Source organism: Caenorhabditis remanei, chromosome III, assembly GCF_010183535.1.
Source record: "Caenorhabditis remanei strain PX506 chromosome III, whole genome shotgun sequence".
In the NCBI taxonomy this organism is placed as follows: Eukaryota; Metazoa; Nematoda; class Chromadorea; order Rhabditida; family Rhabditidae; genus Caenorhabditis; species Caenorhabditis remanei.
In genome coordinates this window covers 12714507-12736124 of record NC_071330.1, presented here as the reverse complement: position 1 = coordinate 12736124, position 21618 = coordinate 12714507, and the positions used below count along the sequence as shown (strand labels likewise).

The window sequence follows — 21618 nt, the reverse complement described above, 5'->3', positions numbered from 1 at the left end:
AGGTAAGAAGTTCAATAGAGCGCATTTTCATCTCAATGTGTAAAAAGTATGTTTTTTAGAGTAAAAAGTGTTTTTTTTTTCTAAAAATTCTCATTGTTTTCTGAAAATGGCATAATTGCAGCCCACATATTGTACTTTTCTCGTTTATTTGTATGCCTGTTTGTCCGGATGTCCGCTTGTCTGTCTGTGCTTCGGTTCGTCCGGACGGCCTTTTTAAAATCAGTTTTTGAAACTTTTGAAAACAAAAATTTCTGAAAAAACTTATTTTGAGACTTTTAAAAGCTGAAAATTGAGATTTTCAGAAAAAAAGTCAATTTTTTCACGATATTTTTTTTAGAAATGTCGATTCTTCTCCTCTTTATGGGTCTCCCTGCATCCGGCAAGTCTTCTCTCCGACTCCGCCTCCAAACCGCCCATCCAGAACTCATCGAATCCACGTCATTCGACGAATTCCGAATGACGATGATGCAAACGTGCTCCACGGCGAATGCGCGCGAAAATCGAAAAGCATTTCAACGAGACGTCGAATCTCGAATCTCCGCCCAGTCTCCCGCCGACAAAATATGGATAATCGAAGACATTTTTTATCTGAAGAGTATGCGACGCCCATTCTCCAGAATCTCCAGACGACGTCATCTGAAATATGGAGTCGTGAATCTGAAGGTGTCTCCTTTTGAAGCGATTCGACGGAATTCTGGAAGGAATTCTGATGAAAAACAGAGAGAAGAAACGATTTGGAGGGTTTTTGAAGAGATGGAACCACCGGAACATTCGACTGAAATATCGATTGATTTGGAGCATGAGGAGGCGGGGCTTATTGGGTTGGAAGAGGTGTTGGGGAGGTTGGGAATAAGGATGAATGAACGAAAGGATTCTGAGGAATTGGAGATGAAAAAGGTAGGTGGACATCCGGAAATCCGGATAGACAGACATCTATTAGCTCGGCACAGTTTTTACAACTGCGCTCCACTGAAATGCCCTTGTCTCTTTTTCTCTGAGTCTCCCAATTTCACACACAATTTTTTCGATTTCGGTAGAGCGCAGTTGTAAGAACTGTGTCGTGCTAATAAGCTCCTGTTCGAAGACCTAGGACACACGGGCATCCGCATACGAGGACCTGGACGGACAGGACATCTGGACATAGGGATATCCGAACAGACAAGAAAACAGACATCCATCTTTTTTCGATAGTTTTGACAAAAACTGTCTCAAAAAATGAGTTTTTCGGAGGCAAAAATCTTGCATTTTTTCATTTTTTTTGAAGATTTCAAGGACCGACCTCCAGAAAACTGTTTTTGAGTGCAAAACTAGACAAAATTTCTGAAAAATCGTAAACCATTCTGAAACCAGGCGATACGAAACCGTGTCATTTCGAAACCAAACATGGAAAATTACTGGCACTTTCTATTCAATTTTTCCGAAAATTCCTCATTTTTCAGTATAAAATTTCAAGTTTAATCTCAAAATGGTACGGTTTCGAAACGTCCCGGACCCACCTGCCGTTCCTTTAGCGTTTTTTTAACCTTAAAACAGCACAAAAACTAATGTGTAGCTTATCTGGCGCGCCTCAGACGCGATTTTTCAAATGAAAAGACATCAGACCTCCTGACAAACAGACCAAATCAGAAAAAAGTTGTTACCTGGCGCGCCGTCGACGCGTTTTTAAAGCAAGATTTACATGAACTGGCGCACCTTTGAGGCTTTTCCATGCAGGCAGATAGACGCCTTGAGTTTTTTTTTAAAAATTCTGAGACATCTTGACGTCTGGATGTACAGACAGACTTAGGAATAGCCAAATTAGTCGAAAAATGGAAATTTGGGAAGATTTTTGCTCGAAAATGATGACTTGCAGAAAATCAAAAAATCATCTCAACCTCGTTTTTACGCGAAAAATTCGAAAATTTAACTGATTTTTGATAGAAATTCCGGGAAATTCTGCGTTTTTTCCAAACTTTGAATAGGAACTCCTTGTTTTTGGAATAGAGACCAAAGATTCGAACGGAATATTTCAATGGACGAATCGTAGAGATCTCGGAGTTCATTCTTCTTCACTCGTCTGTCTGTCTATCCCAATTTCCAGATGTCCGTTGGAATTTCTACTTTTCAGAATCCCCCGACGTCTTCTACTGTCCCATCACCCCTTGAGATTCTCGATGTTAAAACTCGTCGTCTCGTCTCTCAACTAATTCAAAACGATCGATTCCTGGATGGACGGAAACTCAGTGTGGCGAGGAAAATGCTCATTTCTTCTTCTGATTTAAATGATCTGTCTGATGTAGAATTGAAAGAGAAATTGTTAGATTTGTATGATAAATTATAGATTTTTAATGTAACTTTATTCAAATCAATCAATTATGGACATCCAGCAGCTCCCCAATCGACGAAATTGATTCCGAAATACCAGACATGATCCTCTGCACTGTAGTCTAGTTGTCTTGCACTACAATAGAGACCATCTGCTTCCGCGCAGAGGGTATACGGTTGTCCGATGGTCATGTTGTTGTTGTACCTGGAAAATGGAAGGGATAATTGAATTCAGCGTGTTGAGTGCTTTCAGAAAAGTATAATCATGCCCATGTTTGCTTTCAGTTGGGTCCCGACACGAAAACTACAGTAACCCAGTTTAAAGGCGCACACTGCAGTTTCGTGGTGGGACCCAACTTTCACCGAATATAGACATGATTATACTTTTCTGAAAGCTCTCGAAGAGCTAAATGCGATTCTGACAATATATTCATAAGTCTCACCGCGAAAACTACGGTATGCGCCTTTAAACTGGGTTACTGTAGTTTTCATGGTGGGACCCAATTTGCTTCGAATAGGGGAATGATTATACTTTTCTGAAAGCTCTCGATTAACTGAATGCGATTCCAAAATTCCAATAAAAGACAAAGTTGTGGAATTTCGAAGTATTTCGAAATATTACGAGAATTTGAAATCTCTCACATTTTGTTCATTTTTGCTTAAATTTCAGTTTTTCATGTTTTTTGAATTCAGCTTGCCGAGAGCTTTCAGAAAAGTATAATCACGCCCTGATTCGTTGCAAGCTGGGTCCCACCACGAAAACTACAGTAACCCAAGTTGACAGTTTTCGTGGTGGGATCCTACTTGCACCAAATCAGGGCATGATTATACTTTTCTGAAAGCTCTCGACGAGCTGAATTAGAATATCATGTTCATATCATTTTCCGGAGCCATCAGAAAAAAGAACTCACCAAACTTCGGTCCTATGATGGAATAGTTCATCCTGTCCCTCCATCGGTGGAATATGTGCAGCAATATCTCTATGATGTACAATTCGGAATGAATAGGGAAACGTGGCGTCATGCCACTTGGCAAAATCATAATCTCCGGTTCTCGGCTGTCCCAAAGTGACTAATTTGATTTTGTCAGCAGTGTACAAACCGGATTTTACTATATAAGAGGCGGCGATGGATGCGATAGCACCGCCCATCGAATGACCAGTCACCCATACTTCGTAGTCAGGATACTTGTATTTGAGATTCCGCATATCCTGGGAGAGACCGGCATTCCATTGGAAGAGGAACGCGTCGTAGAAGTACTCAAAGACACTTCCCGAGTCGAAGAACGCCTTCTTTCCGCTGAAAATGAATGGAGTAGTTGGATTCGGGGCGTTGAGAGCTTTCAGAAAAGTATAATCATGCCTATATTCGGTGAAAGTTGGGTCCCGCCACGAAAATACGGTATGCGCCTTTAAAGTTGGTTACTGTAGTCTTCGTGGTGGGACTCAACTTGCACTGAATGTGGGAATGATTATGCTTTTCTGAAAGCTCTTGACAATCTAAATTCAAACATTTTGATGTCATACATTTTGAGGCGATTCTGACAGAGTTACAGACTTGTTTCGGTACAATCCAGATTTTCAAAACATTGGTTCCTGGTGTAACTCGGTTAGATTTACTCCAATTTTTATGAAAACTGTAGTTTTGGATTCAGCTCATCGAGAGCTTTCAGAAATGTATAATCATGCCCCTATTTGGTGAAGTTGGGTCCCACCACGAAACTACGGTATGCGCCTCTAAACTGGGGTTCTGTAGTATTCGTGGTGAGACTCTAGCTGGGCATGGTTACGCTTTTCTGAAAGCTCTCAATAAATTGATTTTAAAACTACAAATTTCAAAAAATTTGGGCTAAATCTGACCGAGTTACAACACAAAACATGTTTTCACATCTAGGGTTTACAAAAAGTGATGCAACTTTGTCAGTTTTGTTTTAAAATTTGTTAACCCTACTTTTTTGAGATCAGCTGGTTGAGAGCTTTCAGAAAAGTATAGTCATGCCCCGATTCGATGCACGTTGGGTTCCAACACGAAAACTACAGTAACCTAATTTTGCAGTTTTCGTGGTGGGACCCAACTTCCACCGAATCGGGGCATGATTATACTTTTCTGAAAGCTCTTGACGAGCTGAATTCAAATATCTTACTGGAAAAAGTCTAAAATCTCTTCAGTCAACTGAGTGCCTCCTTCAGTTCCTCTGAATGTCAGCGTGATGACTCTTTGAGTTGTGTCGAAGGCAGTGAATCCGAAACACATTGCTTCTGAAAAAGAGTTGTAGATCAAAAGTATTCATTCGAATTCTCACTTGGTCCATATCTGTCACAATTGACATTCACTATCTTTGACACCTTCATTGTTGGCATTTTGCTTCTGGAAAATCTATAATTAGGCTCCGCCCACTTTTCCAGACTCACGTAAAACACTTTTGTGGATCCATATTGTAGGCAGCGGAATGTGTGATAAACACCTTATTCCTCATAAATCCATCGTCATAAGCGTGAGCTTTATCCGGCAATTCTGGACAGTTTAGGGCTTTCTGGAATTATTTGAATTTTCCGCCAAAAAGAGATTGTGATCTACTTACAGTAATCGTGGTGACACATGGTGTAAAGCCGCAAGCATTCACTGTGACGCACCAACTGAAAAAAGAAATCGTAGATCGATACAGGAGGTGCGTAAATCTACATTTCCTCTATTTTTTTTAACCTGAGCTACGGTTTTTTCTGGTAAATCCAGACTAGACAAGTATTCCATTAATTACTCATACATTCTAATTAAAAAAAAACAATGTGGAGGTGGTGTCAGGTGTTGCGCGGAGGGTGAAAGTAGGGATGCTGGATGGGGGTTTGGTTTCGGATGAAATCAACAAAAAAATTTGCAAATTTCAGAATTTCATGATAAATTTAAATTCAGCTCGTCAAGAGCATTCAGAAAAGTATAATCATGCCTATATTTGGTGCAAGTTGGCTCCCACCACGAAACTACGGTATGCGCCTTTAAATTGGGTTACTGTAGTTTTCGTGGTGGGACCCAACTGAAAGCAAGCATAGCCATGATTATACTTTTCTGAACGCTCTCGATGAGCTGAATCCAAAACTACATTTTTCATGAAAATTGGTGTAAATCCAATCGAGTTACACCAAAAATCAATGTTTTGAATATTTGAATTTAACAGAAACAATTCTATAACTCTGTCAAAATCGCCTCAAACTTTATAACACCAAATTTTTTGAATTCTGCTTGTCAAGAACATTCAGAAAAGTATAATCATGCCCACATTCAGTACAAGTTGGGTCCCCAACTTTCACCGAATAGAGGCATTATTATACTTTTCTGGAAGCTCTCGATGAGTTGAATCCAAAACTACATTTTTCATGAAAATTACAGTAAATCCAACCGAGTTACACCAAAAATCAATATTTTAAAAATCTAGATCATTAGTAGGTAAGGCTAATCTCACCCTCTCCTATCCCCTCCTGGCCAGGTTTCGAATTTTTTCCCCGCTAATTTTTTTTCAACAATTCCATTTATTTTATTTTCCGATTCAAATTTTTCCTTCAATGTACCTGGATAAAGAAACTAACACAAACACAATTTGAATCATTTGGAATTTATTAAAACTAAAAAACAGAACAAAAAATAATTAATAGAAGTTATTTTAGTTTGTTTCGGAACATCTATTCAAACGATTTGAAATCTCTTATCAATCCGTTTTCTGCATGAGTTTCCCTTGGCTTAGGTAGAGTTGACCCGATGGATGAATGGGCAATCCATAATCAATTGGAGAATTGGGCGGCAATGCGCATTGAAGATGATCAATAAAACAGTTATCTCGTGGCTCTTCAAATACGGCTTCAAAAGTTCGAGAAACTTCTTTTTCCTGGCTTCACCGGTAGGTACTTTAGCCATTCGTGCCATTTCCCACTACACCCAATTCATGTTTACCGGCCAACAACCTTCAGGGAAAAATGGGAGATCCGTCACATCTTGTATTGGAACATCTGCTCGAACAACTTGAAATCTCCTATTAATCCATTTTCAACACCGAGGGCCAAAGCACCACTGTAAAATCGCACAAGTTTCCCTTGGCTTAGGTAGAGTTGGCCGGATGGATGAATCGGCAATCCATAATCGTCTTCCTGAACGGGAGAATTGGCGAAAATATGCCCTCTGGTGAAGTCAATCGTACTTAAATACCAGTAGTACGACGTAATGATTGTCCGGTGTACCTCTCCTTTTCTCGATTTCGGTTCCACAAATGGGACTGATCCCAGAAACTCCAAAATTGCTACATTCTGTTCGGGATCTTTTCCATGTCGTTCGTACTCTTGTGTGAACATTTTCCGAAATGGCCTTCTTAGTGGCTCACCCATATTCGATGAGGTTAAGGGTGTTGGTTAGTTGCATTTCTAGAAAAAAGAATAGTGATTAAAAGAAATCTGGAAAAAGAAAAAACTGATACGATCACCTAAATTGGGAAACGTTGTCTCATCCCGTTTTTTAGCCCTCCATTTTATACTTTGGGTCCGGAAGGACACCTACAGTCCCGCCTTCTTACAACAACACTTTGACAAAAACGTACCTTACACTTGCCTTGCAATCCATATACCAGTAGCACATAGAAATGGGGGAAAGGTTGTTATAATTCAAAAAGAATCAAAGGAGAATAGGGGGCGACCAGCCATACAGTAGGCAGTCTGGAAAGGCAGAATGAGATGGGAGATTGTCTATGACTTACGTCAAGTGAAGACATACTCTGCGCATTGACTCCTGGGAAGAGTGCGCACCATTTTTGGGTCATTGCCCTAGAGTTTTCCCAGGAGCAGTGAATATGGTGCGCGCTCTTTCCAGGAGGCAATGAGCAGAGTACGCAGATGTGTCTCCACTTGACTTAAGGCATAGACAATCTCCCATCTCATTCTGCTTTCCCAGACTGCCTACTGTATGGCTGGTCGCCCCCTATTCTCCCTTGATTCTTTTTGAATATTAGTTCCTCTCATATTCCCCTTAATCCTCTGTCCTGTATTCTACTGGTATTCTTATGGAGGAATCGTATTGCAAGACGAATGCAAGGTATGTTTTTGTCATATTGTTGTAAGAAGGCATGGATCCGCCCCCGGAGGTATAAAATGGAGGGCAAGAAAAACGGAGTTTAGATGATCGTCTCAGTTTCTTCTTCTTCCAGTCTTCTCTTACTCACTAATTTTTTTCTAGCAATGGAACTAAACGCGGCGCTTAATCTTATTACACCCCAGTGCCGCTATCGAGATTGCATAAATGCCACACTGATGGGCTTGGGACCCAGAACTCTTGTGGTTCCGGCCCGAGAAGGAGGAACCCGCACCGTCCGCGGAACGTAAGTTTACATTTTTATTGTTATTCGTAGTTTGTTTTTTTGTTTCAGGACGTTCATAGAAATGGGGGCCATGAAATGCCGAGTGTGACAACACACTTCCTTCGGGTGCATGGCATCTGGGCGGTATTGAAAAAGAAATTGTAAGATTTTCAAGCTCATCAAAACCTACAATTTTCGACTCAATATAGAGGAGCCATTGTATAATGTTGTGCAGGATGTGTTGATGCTGGATTCGGAGAGGGTCTACTAGACAATGTTCACACAAGAATACGAACGACATGGAAAAGATCCCGATAAGAGCAATTTTGGAGTTTCTGGGCTCAGTCCCATTTGTGCAACCGAAATCGAGAAAAGGAGAAATCCACAGGACAATCATAAATGCTACTTGAGGACATTCTATTCCTTTTTTTTGTTTAATTTTTTAATTTTAATGAATTCTGAATGGCACAAATTGTGTTAGTTTCTTTCTCCAGGTACATTGCAGGAAACATTAGAATCGGAAAGTAGAAAATGTAATTGTTGAAAAAAAAGAAAAATTTCATCCGAGATCGAACCCGTCCGTCTTCCACCCTACGCGCAACACAAGACACCCTTATCCAGATATTCAAAATATTGGTTCCTGGTGTAACTCGATTAGATTCACTCCGATTTTTATGAAAAATATAATTGCGGATTCAGCTCATCGAGAGCGTTCAGAAAAGTATAATAATGCCCTGATTCGGTGCGAGCTGGGTCTCACCACGAAAATACGGTATGCGCCTTTAAACTGGGTTACTGTAGTTTTAGTGTTGGGACCCAACCAGAAGGAAACATGGACATGATTATACTTTTCTGAATGCTCTCGATGAGGTGAATTCGATAAAAATAAACACTTTTTTTTTTTGAAATATGAAATTTTTTTTGATATCATCCGAGATTGAACCCCCATCCAGACCCAGGATGGGAGAGGGGAGGGCGAAATTATCGCAACCTACTACTTCTATCTGATTATCCAAATTATTTCTTCTTTCTTTCAAATGTTTCTCATTCTCGTGTCCTTGTGTTTACTGAGAAATGACTAATTCTTTGTTTCTCTCTCTCTCTCTCTCTCTCTCTCTCTCTCTCTCTCTCTCTCTCTTCTCCCACCGAAAAGACCTTGCTTCGCTTTTTCGTCATTCTTGCCTCTTAGTTGTCCTAACGGAATGGGCAACAAAAAATATTGTATATAAATTGATTTTTATTGAATACTAATATTTCCTTTTTCTCCTGGTCCAAAAACCTCAGACGATGGGAAATGGTGAAGGCAAGGTAACCAACTAAAAATATTGTTGAGTCATCAAACTTTTCAATTTTTTCAGATCTCCCTAAAGGCCAGTCTTCTCATCGGAGGCCGACATCAAATTGACTATTTATTGTCGTCGTCCGCAAGTACGAGTGCCATGCACATCGCCGCGATGACCACATCACACGCGAGGCTCCACCTGTATAGGTTGATGGAGAAGGTGGGACCAGACAATTTGGTCTACACAGGTAAATTTATAACTTTGAAAATTCCTTCACTAATTTATTTTTTCAGACACAGATTCCCTCATCTACACGGTCGCGGATGGAGAAGTAGACCCACTGAAGGACGATTTGGGAAAAAATATTTGGGAGACCTGACCAGCGAATTGAGCGGCAAAATGAAGGAGTTTGTAACTTTAGGCCCGAAAACATATAGTTACAAACAGGAGATGGAAAGTGGTGAAGAAAAGGTAAACAACCAAAAAATATATTCATCAAACTTTTCAATTTTTTCAGATTTCCCTAAAGGCCAAGGGATTCACCATGACGTCGGTCGCGAACAAGATCGTGACATTCGACAACATGAAGACGATGGTTGAGGAGGTTTTGGAGGAAGTCACACCGCGGACCATTCAGAAGGTACCCCAATTTACCATGAGGAGGGATCGAGAACACAATGTCTACGCCAGGGATATTGAAAAACATATATCAATGCCGAAGGGAAGTAAACATACACACAGACAGACGGGTGATGATGAAATAGTTGAGAGAGAGAAAAGTCCGCAAATGCCGCAAAGTGTACTTGCGGAAAATTCATGAGTTTCTCCAGTAATCATAAAAATAGCAGAATTTTTTTTCGCATCGAATGGAATGAAAATGAAACAAAAATATTCAAAAAATTATTCATTTATCATGGTTAAGCTAGCTTGGCAATCTACTATTCTCTTGTTGTTGGTCCAAGCGCGGTCAAGGAAAAAGCACATTGGCCCAAAAAATTGTGGATCAACGGAATACAATTTTGATGTGGACAGTAAGATTTGCATTTGGTACTATGACACTTTCAAGAGTGTACCCGATTCTATGAAAAACCGGAAAGATATTATTTTACGCGAAGATCTACCAAACCTCGATGGATTGATGAAATATAAGAAATATCAAGATATGGTGGTAATTGACGATTTGATGACGAAAATCGACGAAAAGTCTGGCATGGACTCACATGGACTGGCTCATCACTATGATATGACCGTAATGTTCCTACATCACACCATTTTCTATTCAAAACTTTTTATATAATCCCTACAAAATTATGTCTTTTTCCTTGTTGTAATAGTCATAGTTACATTTTCTTTGTCTTGACCTCTTCAGTTTACCGCTCTTTGATGGTTCACCGTCTGGCTGAATCATCATCTATCTTCTTCTAACCTATTATTTGTACTAATATCAGAAGATCCGTCTCCACGCTTGGCATAAAAGCCCAGAGGAGAGAATCTATTTTATCTTCCAATAAATATCATCATAACTTCCAGCTGTTCTCCATACGATTTGGTGCTAGATCAACCCACTCGTTTAGTAAATCTACAGTAGCCTTCCGTAAATCCACACATCTCCCCCCGTAAATCCTCCCTCTACAGTAACTCACTGCTTCCCTTGCGCCAAACAATCTGAGCATTTGTCGGCCGTGGCGAGACCCAACACAAGAAATACTCCCAAAGTTTTGAGCATCATCTGGAATTTTTTTCATTTTAAAGAAGATATGAAATTTCTTTCAAAAAAAAGAGAGAATTATAGTCTGAATCACTTAAATAAGAGAAAAGTATAGTCTAACCCTGTCTAGTAAGACAGAAAAAAGAAATTAAAAATTTCAATTTTTATCAGAAGATGACAAGGAATAGAAACGGGCAAAGGTTGGGGGTGTTGCATGTCTTCTTATCGCCTGATTTTTTGTTCTTTTTTCATAAATTTTAGTGATAAGCGAAGAATTGAAGAAGCCGCACGTTTCTATTAACTGATTATCATTACGAAATAAAAAATGATGCTGAAAATTAAAAACCCTGAAAATTTCCTTTTTCAAATAATAATCTGAAACTGATAATAAATTTGAATTCACTTCTTCAAGAGCTTTCAGAAAAGTATAATCATGCCCCGATTCGGTGAAAGTTGGGTCCCACCACGATACTACGATATGCGCTTTTAAACTGGGTTACTGTAGTTTTTTTATTAATTAAACTAAATTTACATGTGAAGGAATAAATAGAAAGTAGAAATTCATAAAGGAAGTGTAGAAAATATAGGTGACGAACGGTCTGCGGGAAGTTTGAACGGGTCGTTGATGACGATAGTAGATGACCAATGGAAAACGATGATGAATAATCTGAAAAAATAGGTTAAGGGATGGAGTTTCTACTCCAGTATATTCTTTGTTACTTGAGTGTTACTCTGTGGCGGTTACTTCTTGTGAATCCACGGGATTCAAAACAAACTGGACATAATACACCTTTAAAAAAAGAAAATAAACTTACCGCTTTTTGATTTTCCTCTCTCTCCGAACTCTGTCTCCACCATCATTCATGTGTTGTGGGAGGACGAGAAGACATTTATCTAGAATCCAAGGCTTTGCAGAAATCGTATTCCTCCTCCATCAGGGTCTTGAAAGGCAACAAATGTGGCCTTTGTACTGAAGATGAATCGCCCTCCAGTACTTGTTCACGAGAGTATCATCAAAGTTGGAAATTCTCTTCTCGTTCATCGTCATCCTTGTGGTACTCTTCTGGAGACATCTCTTCCGTTGACGGTAACACTGCTTGATGCTTCTCTCCGACTTTCACCATTTACCATCCATTTTCTTTGGTCTTCGGTTTTTCTGAGACTTCCACCCATGTTCCATCATGTAAATAGAAAAAAAGCCGGGGTGTGGGACTCCAGCATTCGATAAAGGACAACTATTTCATCGGCGGAAAACTCGGGGAAGCCATAACTCTGTAAAATCATCGTGTGTAACACTATAATGCATCAGGCTGCCAGACTTACCTTTCTAATAGACAGAAAAAGGGGGGATCAATATGTAAAATACCAGATTGCGCCTGCTCTGTATTTTAACATTTCTGTCTGTTTTAGGTACATTAGTTTAGATTGCAATCTTTATTATTCCCGGTATAGCAAGGAGAAGGACTGGCCGTCCTTCTCCCGCACCAGTTTAGAATAGAAACTAAAATGTAAAGAGGAGAAAAGGGACTCTCGGCCGGCCGGGTGGTTGCTTACGCCCCGCTACGCCGAGAGTAATACGTCATCTCATTTGAGGGAGAACCCGAGGAAAAGAGAGTAGAGACAGGTCAGAGACTGGCCTGTGACAAATAATTCTTAAAAAATCAGAATACAAGGGGAACGACCAGCCATTCCGATAGGCAGTCTGGGGGACAATGAATAATAAGGGACTGTCCTTCTCTTACGTTGAACACATACGCAGGCAGCGACGCGCGTTCGTTGCGAGACCCATATGTGCACTGTCCCGACCGTACCGCAATGGTACATCGTCGCGGTCCCTACCACTGCCTACTGCTCGTACATTCATCAATAGAGCGCACTTGCTCTTCTCTAACAGGTTCGCACATCTTCCTGGAGACTTGTTCAAAAATGGGTCTCGCAACGAAGTATGTGTTCAACGTAAGAGAAGGACAGTCCCCTATTATTCATTATCCACCAGACTGCCTACCGGAATGACTTGTGACCAACTTGTTTATTGATTCTATGAGACTAGCGTCCCTCACCTCCCGGTGGGCCCCGCTAGGCGGGGCTTCGTCCCACTTTTGGAAACTCTACGACCATTTTGAAGCCAGTTATGAGTGTTTCTCTATTTTATGTGACCCAAGTATGCAGAAATAAATTCAGTAGCTGTCGAACGATAGCAAGATGAAGGTTCTACGACAATTTGGAGCCGAGTTAGGAGGGTTTGAAGTTTGGGGTGCCGCGAGACGCGAAGTTACAGTTGAGCTCTGTGGTGACACCTTCGAGTGCCGCCATGGTTCAAATGTAAATCTATTCCCCTGTTTGGATACATGTGATGTTATGGTGAAAAATTTTGTAGAACGTGACTTTAGAAACATTATTATTTTAAAAATGTACTAAAACAAAGAATAATTAGAAAGAAGTAAAAAGAAGTTAGGGATAGTATTTCTCCAAAGCGATTGCATTGATGTTGATGGCACTCAAATTCACAGTTTTTTTCGATGGATTTATCGCACACGCAGATTCAGCAGGTTCCTGATTCGAATCCAGGTCTTGTAAACTTTGGCTGCAACTCCTGTTCTCTTATCGATGTTTTCCTTGACCTCAATGAAAGCAGCAGTTCATTGCAATTCAATTCGGTGATTTTAAGGTTAAGAGTCTCTGGCAAGTTTAGTTCTAAAATGTCATAATCAATGTGAAGTTGATTCGCAATTATGCTCGATCGCTCTCCAAAATAATATTCGTTCACTTTTTCGCGTGTCTTTCTAACTCCGGTCCGCTTATCAACTTTTTCTTGACCTCGATGAGCTCATAGTCTTGGTCCAGGATTGGCTGTAGTGTCCAAGAATTTGGATTTTGCCTTGGGGTCCACCAACAGGATCAAGTGGGAATTGCTGTTATGGAGTCTCTTGATGTATCCATATTGGTTTTTTCCGTGGCAACGTTTGCACTCGTGATCCGGATGTCTTCTTGGCTGCAAAGTGTTTTCAATAGCCATTTGGAAATCGGCGGCAATGGAACCGAAATGACAGTTTCCATCGTTGTCTCCTCTTCGTCACTACAATCATGGCATTTCAACTACCACTCCGTCACCATATCGACGTGGTCGTTGTTCTCTGTTTGGAGTCGCTGAAATATATTAATTTAGAATGTTTTTCAATAAAATTTGAAATATTACCTCCACGAGTTTTCTGGACATTTCGGCTATGGTCTTCTGGCCGTTGTGATACTCATCTAATTGACTCGCATTTGATTGATTGAGCACGCATTTGAGCATTGATTGCACGAATTCTACGATTGAATCATCCAAAATCCACGAAATTTCCAACGAAAAACCATCCTTTTCTACATTTGACTCGAAAAGTCCACCAAAAACGCTCCAAAATGAACCGGAAACTTTGAAAATTGGATTACGGTAGGCGCGGCGGTCATCGAAACCTTCCCACGCTTATAAGCTGAGCAATGCGCATTCTCAAGCTTACCGTCTTCTTGCCGTTGTGATACTCATCTGGGAATGAGTCCAATAGCTTTACGCAATCTTTATCTTCTTTTTTTGAAAATGGATAGCCAGGAATAAGTGATTACAAGCAGGGGAGAAGGGAGGGAGATCAATAATTCTCAAAGAATCAGAATACTAGAGGGTCGACCAGCCATTCCGGTAGGCAGTCTAGGGGATAATGAATAATAACGGACGGTCCTTCTCTTACGTTGAACACATACGCAGGCAGCGACGCTCGTTCGTTGCGAGACCCATATTTACACTGTCTCCGGGAAGATTGACCGCATCGCTTCGCTTCTGCGTGGAGGTCACTATCTTATCATACCTGCCTACTGCTCGTACGTTCATCGATAGAGCGCACTTGCTCATCTCTAACAGGTTGACACATCTTCCCGGAGACTTGTTCAAAAATGGGTCTCGCAACAAAGTATGTGTTCAACGTAAGAGAAGGACAGTCCCTTATTACTCATTATCCCACAGACTGCCTATCGGAGATCGTCCCCCTAGTAATCCTGATTTTTTGAGAATTATTGTATTCCCTTTTTCTTTCTAATGGATTGATATAAGGTAAGTCATCCCGATTTTAGGTTTAAAGACGTATAACATTTTGTAGTGGCGTGCTGGAAATCAGAGGGAATGTCAAAAACGACATCCTCTTGGACTAGGATCATCGAGGTCCCAGCCAGACCCTTCGAGGAACAGGCACCCCAGAAACTTTGACAGTGTATTTCGATGTCACCTGATTGTCCGATAAACTCAATTTTGTATGAGTTGGACAGAGCCGAAATAGCACATCCTTTTTGTAGTTAACCATTTTTTGTAGGGACACTACCATGAAAGCTAAATGTTGTAAATTTCAATTTTTTTGTTTTACTTTTTAAAATTTTAATGAATTCTGCTGTATGGTACAAACTGTGATGTGCTAGTTTTTTCTTTATCCAGGTACATTGCAAGAAAAGTTTGTATCGGAAAGTAGAAAAATTCCATTGTTGAAAAAACGGGGAAAATGCTTTTAAAATTTTAATATTCATCCGAGAGGCAGGAGAGGAGAGGAGATGGTGAGATTATCCTTACCTACTATTCCGGATTTTCAAAATATTGGCTCTTGGTCTAACTCGGTTAACTTCACTCGCATTTTTATGAAAAAAGTATATTCAGATTCAGCTCATCGAGAGCTTTCAGAAAAGTATAATCATGCCTATATTCTGTGAAAATTGGTCCCACCACGAAACTACGGTATGCGCCTTTAAATTGGGTTACTGTAGTTTTTGTGGTGGGACACAATTACCTCCAAACTGGGGCATGAGTATACTTTTTTGAAAGCTCTCGATGTGCTGATTGTGATGGTAAAAATAAATTTCTGAAAAAAAACAAAAAATAGCAAAACCAAAAAAAGAAGAAGATTCATTTCAAAGACATTCCATAGCTTGTTTTCAACCGAGTAAACAGAGTTCTCTCTCTATTTTTTCTTTAATTTCTTCGGATGTTTAATCAATTTGGTGATTCCTTTCGCATAGTCATACGCCAGGAATGAGACAACATAGGCGGCAACACTGGCCACAATCAACACGGAGCACGTGCCGAGCTCGAAGGCGAACAACTTCTTTCTGCAAAAAATAATTAAAATATTCGGAATCAGCGTGTTAGAAAACGCCGAGATATTGATTTTCAAGAGGTTTGAAACATTTTTGAGCAATTTAGCAATTTAGGCTCCGCCCACTTTTTGCAAATTTGCCGCACGCTTCTTAGGAAGCTATAAACGGGGGTTTTCAAGTACGCTGAATCTGAATATGACAAAATCTCACTTGAATTCTTCCTCCTTCAACAACTCCTCAGCAGTCTTCTCTGTTGTTCCAGTTAATGCGGCAGCTTCCGGCTTTCCAAAAGGTTCAGACGCATTTCCAGAATGTTCTGGAGTAGCACTAGCATCAGGGGTCTTTGGTGGCTCGGTAGGTTTATCCTTAGGTGGTGGTGGAGTTGGTTTCGGTTGTGGAACAGCGGGGGTAGCTGGAAATAAGAAAAGATATTTTCAGATTCAGATTCATCTCGTCGAGAGCATTCAGAAAAGTATAATCATGCCCATATTCGGTAAAACTTGGTCCCCACCACGAAAACAACCGTAGTCAGGGTAGGGTTACTGTAGTTTTCGTGTTTGGACCCAACCAGAAGCAAACATAGCCATGATTATACTTTTCTGAAAGCTCTTGACGCACCAATTCCAAAACTAAAACTTTCTTAAAAATTGGAGCAAATCTGACCGAGTTACAACACGAAGCATGTTCAAAATATCTTAATCTTACAAAAACCACCGTAACTCCGACAGTTTCGCTTCAAAATGGATTACACCTATTTATTCAAATTTACCTCGCCGAGAGCTTTCAGAAATGTATAATCATGCTCCGATTCGGTGCAAGTTGGTTCTCACCACGAAAACTACCGTTGTCAGGGTTACTGTAGTTTTCGTGGTGAGACCCAACTTGGACCAAATCGGGGCATGATTATACTTTTCTGAAAGCTCTTGACAAGCTGAATTCAACTATGTAAGTTTCAAAGGGATTGGATTAAAATTTAAAAAGTTGCACTCACCTTGAGGAGCTCCGGGAACTCCTCCCGGTGGAACTCCTGGATCCTCGGTTGTCGTCGTCTCCTCAGGCTCCGCCTCCGTTGTCTCCTCAGGCTCCGCCTCCGTTGTCTCCTCAGGCTCCGCCTCCGTTGTCTCCTCAGGCTCCGCCTCCGTCGTCTCCTTGTCATCCGGCACAGTAGTCGGTTCCTGTTTTCCGGGTGTCTCCGTACTCAGCGTCACCTTCGGAATCCCTTGATCTACCGTAGTCGTCTCATTGTCTTCTGGTCCTGGTTGGGGTACTGTAGATGAGGATACTGTAGGCTCCGTTGTTGTATTCACAGAATGGACGACTGTTTCTACAGTAGTCGTCTCATCTTTCGGTTTCTGGGTTACTGTGGATGAGGCTACTGTAGTGGGCGGGGCCTTTGGTGGAGCACCTTTTGGGGGTACTGTAGGCAAGGTTACTGTAGCCTCTGGTGCTACAGTAGTATTCGTTCCGTCATCGTTCGGTAGACCACCAACACCCGGTTTCTGGGTTACTGTACTCGAGGATACTGTAGTGGGCGGGGCCTTTGGTAGTGGGCCACCTCGTGGGGGTACTGTACTTGACGTCTTGTCATCATCAGGTATTCCTTTTGTTGGGAGAGTTGTGGGAGTTTCTGAAAATAAAAATAAACACATTTTCAAAAAGTGGGCGGAGCTTATTGTCAATATTTCCAAAAGAATCAACGTGTCGGAAAACGTCGGGGTATCACTTTTCATCAAAATCGGACCGCATCCAAGGAAAATAGAAAATTAGGCTCCGCCCCCTTTTTGCAAATTTGCCGCACATCTTAACATACCTGCCGCCGCCGCAATCGTCGTCGGTGTCGTCTCTCCGAGTGGATCTTTCGGATCATCCGGCACTTTTGGATCTGAAATTTATTGAATGTCTGTCTGTGTGTCTGTCCGGATGTCCGGATGTCTGTCCATACCTTTCAAAGTTGAGGATACTGTAGGAGGCTCCACCGTCGTCGTTGATTCGCTTTTTCCGCCGACTCCGCCCATAGGTGGAACTGAGAACAAAAATTGTCAGTAAAAAATGGGGTGGGGCTTGATTCAGTTAGGCTCCGCCCACTCACCTCCTGGTTGAGATCCTCCTGGTGGAGGCAACCCGCCTCCGGTTCCCTTTGGCGGTGGAGTTGGATCTACAAAAGAAAAATCTTTTTTGAAAAAAAAGGGGCGGAGCTTAGCACTCAGAAAGCTCCGCCCATTTTCAGCAGCTTACCAGGTTGTTTTCCGTTTCCATTAGTCTTAGGTGGAGGACCATTTGGACCTAAAAATTTTCAAAGTTTTGAGAAAGAAAGTGGGCGTGGCTTAGAAATAATTAGGCTCCGCCCACTTACCTCCTGATCCCTTTCCTCCTGGTGGAGGCCCTCCGTTCCCGTTTCCATTCACTGGTGGTTGGGTTGGAACTGTAATGATAATTGGTTGTTCAGAAAAGGGGCGGAGTCTGAGAGTACTAGGCTCCGCCCATTTTCTAATCACTCACATCCTTTTCCGTTTCCTGCTGATTGACCACTTCCGTTTCCTTGTGTTCCATTTCCAGTTGTATCAAGTGATGTATCTTTCGGATCTGAAATATCATTCATGTTGAAAAAGTGGGCGGGGCTTAATAGCATTAGGCTCCGCCCACTTTTCAACACTCACCTGTTTGACCTGCAGTGCCTCCTGGTGGAACTTGTACATTCGGTGCTGGGGTTGGTTCTGTAATAAAAATTGTTTGCAGAAAAGGGGCGGGGCTTAGGGATAATTAGGCTCCGCCCACTTACCTCCTGATCCCTTTCCTCCTGGTGGAGGCCCTCCGTTCCCGTTTCCATTCACTGGTGGTTGCGTTGGAACTGTAATAAAATGAATTTTTCAAAAAAGGGGCGGGGATTAGGACACTGAGGCTCCGCCCACATTTCATCACTCACCTCCTGATCCCTTTCCTCCTGATGGAGGCCCTCCGTTTCTGGTTAGCGGTTTTTTAGTCGGTTTGGGTGCTTTTGGATCTGAAAAATAATTCGATATTAGGCTCCGCCCATTTTTCTGCAGCGTACCTGGTATCTGGCCTCCGCCCCCTTTACCTCCAGTTGCTTGTTTCCCATCATCCGGCACTTTTGGTTCTGAAAAACCTCCAATTTGCTCTTCAAAAAGTGGGCGGAGTTTAGGACACTGAGGCTCCGCCCACATTTCATTACTCACTTCCTTTTCCATTTCCAGATGGTTGAGACCCTGCGTTTCCAGGTAGCGGATTTTTCGTCGGTTTGGGTGCTTCTGGATCTGAAAAATAATTCGATATTAGGCTCCGCCCATATCCTGCAGCGTACATGGTATCCGGAATCCGCCTCCTCTACCTCCAGTTGCTTGTTTCCCATCATCTGGCATTTTTGGTTCTGAAAAACAATTTGCTCTTCAAAAAGTAGGCGGGGCTTAATGAGAATAGGCTCCGCCCATTTTCTAATCACTCACCTCCTTTACCGTTTCCTTTTCTACCTCCTTTTCCAGTTTTTGTATCAGTTGGAGGAGTCGGATCTACTGAAAAAAGTGGGCGTGGCTTATCTGACTCCGCCCACTAATTTCCCCAAAACTTACCATTTTTATCATCTGCGACTCCGCCCTTTTTTGTGTCATCATCGTCGTTTTTTCCCGTTGCTTTCTGATCTCTCTTCACTCTCACTACCGTATTCTCACTGGCTGCCGGATGGGCGGAGTCTTCTGAAAATTAAAAAAAGTGGGCGGGGTTTGGAACGGGTTCTAAGAAATCTGAGCCTAGAAGTGGCGGAGCCTAATGGAAGGCAATGCACGGTGGGCGTGGCCTATGTCACTAGTTCCGCCCATATTTTCAAAGTTGTAAAGTGGGCGGAGCCTATTTCTCATTTCTGACTTGCTAGAGCCCACTTTTTTAAAAGAAATTAGCAATTTTTGGCTCCGCCCACTTGTAGACCGGTGACCTCAGGTTTCCAAAATTGCTGAATCCAATGCTCCGCCTTATTTTAAGCCACGCCCCTTTTCCAAAACTTACGAGTGAAGGCGTCGAATGAATAGAGAAGAAGTAGAAGGAGAAGGCAATGAGAAATTGGAAAAGACCTCATTGATATCGAGACACAAAGAATGAGATATCAGACTTGTTGAATGTCTGAAATTGGGATTGGGACGGTTTAGAACTGGGGGACGTTTGGGAACCAGGAAAGTTGCCAAACGTCTCAGTTAGCTATTAGCCCGGCACGCTTCTTGCAACCGCGCTCTACCGAAACCCATGAAAATTGTGTGCGAAATTGAGAGACTCAGAGAAAAAGAGACATTTTTCAAGGGATTTCGGTGGAGCGCAGTTGTAAGAACTGCGCCGAGCTAATAGTTGCGAAACGTCCCAGGTTTCATAACGGCATAATATTATGATGGAAATATGTAAGACGTTTTGAAACCGGGGGACGCTTTGGAACTTGCAAACCATTTTGGTTTTCAGACGTCATGGTTTCAAAACGTCCCAGTTGGGACGTTTTAGAATTGCTTTGAAACCAGAACGTTATTATATAACTTCTTAATTCGTGGTTTCGAAACGTCTCAGTTTCAAATCGTCCTGGTTCTTAAATAGGCATGAAACGTCCACGTTTCATACAGCCATACTTATATTGGGACGTTTCGAAACCATGACGGTTAACAACAGTTTCAAAACGTTCTGGTTCTAAAACGTCCCAACATAAGTACGATTTTATGAAACTGGGACGTTCTGAAACCAAAATGGTTAGCCTGCTGCGGACTTTAGACGATCCGAAGCTGGTTACGAAACGCCATGGGACGTTTCACAACTTTCCCAGTTTCGAAACATCCCTGGTTCCAAAACTTCCAGGTTTCATAATGTCATACTTATATGTAGGGACGTTTCGCAACTTTCTTAATTTGTGGTTGCGAAATGTGTCAGTTTCAGAACGGGCCCAGTTTCGAAACGTCCTGGTTCTAAACCGTCCCAGTTCTAAAACGTACCTTTATTTCTTCGTCGAGGAAGTGTTGTCGATGAGTGAGACGAAGTGGAGTGGTTTACGTGGATTCGAAATTCGATATTGATTGATTTTTGATTTTTTTCGTTGGAAAATTGAAAAAAGAAATTAAAAAATTGGAGTAGGGGGGAGAGGCCGGTCAAAATAAAAACAAAAATTGGAAAACTTTAAAAACAAAAATTCAAAAATTCTCACGTGACCCCTCCACCCTCATTTTGTTTTCCAACTTGAAATTTTTCAGTTCGAGAAAAAAAATCGACCAAAAAAGGTAATTTTCAGTGTAGATCAAAACAAAATTCCAGAAATTTCCAGAGGCATTTCGAAAGTGATCCCATTCGGATAGATATCAATGAGGTCTTTTCCATTTTCTCAATGTCTTCTCCTTCTCTGTTCTCTTCATCAATTCAATGCTCAGTTTGGAGGTCAGAAAAGGGGCGGGGCTTAAAATGGGCGGGTAATTTGAATTCAGCATCCTCGGAAACCCCCGGGACATGATTTTCCCAGAAATTGGCACATTTTCGGCGTGGCATGAAAGTGGGCGGAGCTCAAAAGGGGCGGAGCTAAAATAGGACCCGCCCCCTTGATCTGAAAGTGGGCGGAGCCTCAGAGGGGAGGCTCCGCCCACTTTTGTACACAGTCAAACTGCTTGAAAGTGGGCGGAGCTTGTTAAAAGGAAAGAATAGTTTTCATAACCCACAAAAACATTGAAAAATTCCAGAATTTAGGATCCGCCCACTTTTTCAGGCGGTCTGAAAGTGGGCGGAGTCTAATTGACCAATTTTTCAGTACCGAATGCTACGGAAACTACTACAGTAACCGAGATTCCTGAGACTACGGTAGCGGAAGATTCTACAGTATCCACGTCCACCGAATTCTCAGCTACAGTACTCCCT

At 41.7% G+C, this 21618-nt stretch overlaps 4 protein-coding genes across 4 annotated transcripts; 1 reads left to right on the top strand and 3 right to left on the bottom strand.

The window, feature by feature from the left end:
• Positions 1-339: 339 nt before the first annotated feature.
• Positions 340-2320, top strand: GCK72_011070 (uncharacterized protein; the record flags this gene model as incomplete). The annotated part of the gene is made up of 2 exons (XM_003097196.2): positions 340-897; positions 2108-2320. The coding sequence occupies 2 exons, from the start codon at positions 340-342 to the stop codon at positions 2318-2320; spliced, it is 771 nt and encodes a 256-aa protein (XP_003097244.2).
• A 32-nt stretch (positions 2321-2352) lies between these two features.
• GCK72_011069 (uncharacterized protein) lies at positions 2353-5348 on the bottom strand (the record flags this gene model as incomplete). The annotated part of the gene is made up of 7 exons (XM_053728195.1): positions 2353-2509; positions 3216-3602; positions 4447-4561; positions 4606-4670; positions 4715-4836; positions 4885-4939; positions 5311-5348. 7 exons carry the CDS (start codon positions 5346-5348, stop codon positions 2353-2355), a joined length of 939 nt encoding a protein of 312 aa, XP_053587772.1.
• A 932-nt stretch (positions 5349-6280) lies between these two features.
• GCK72_011068 (uncharacterized protein) lies at positions 6281-6640 on the bottom strand (the record flags this gene model as incomplete). The annotated part of the gene is made up of 1 exon (XM_053728194.1): positions 6281-6640. One exon carries the CDS (start codon positions 6638-6640, stop codon positions 6281-6283), a length of 360 nt encoding a protein of 119 aa, XP_053587771.1.
• An 8962-nt stretch (positions 6641-15602) lies between these two features.
• Positions 15603-19822, bottom strand: GCK72_011067 (uncharacterized protein; the record flags this gene model as incomplete). Its single annotated transcript, XM_053728193.1, has 18 exons — positions 15603-15750; positions 15949-16150; positions 16730-17365; positions 17549-17620; positions 17681-17761; positions 17828-17893; positions 17974-18021; positions 18092-18160; positions 18238-18321; positions 18396-18452; positions 18518-18586; positions 18662-18739; positions 18788-18853; positions 18933-19010; positions 19058-19123; positions 19200-19265; positions 19323-19445; positions 19753-19822. 18 exons carry the CDS (start codon positions 19820-19822, stop codon positions 15603-15605), a joined length of 2079 nt encoding a protein of 692 aa, XP_053587770.1.
• Between the last annotated feature and the right edge of the window lie 1796 nt (positions 19823-21618).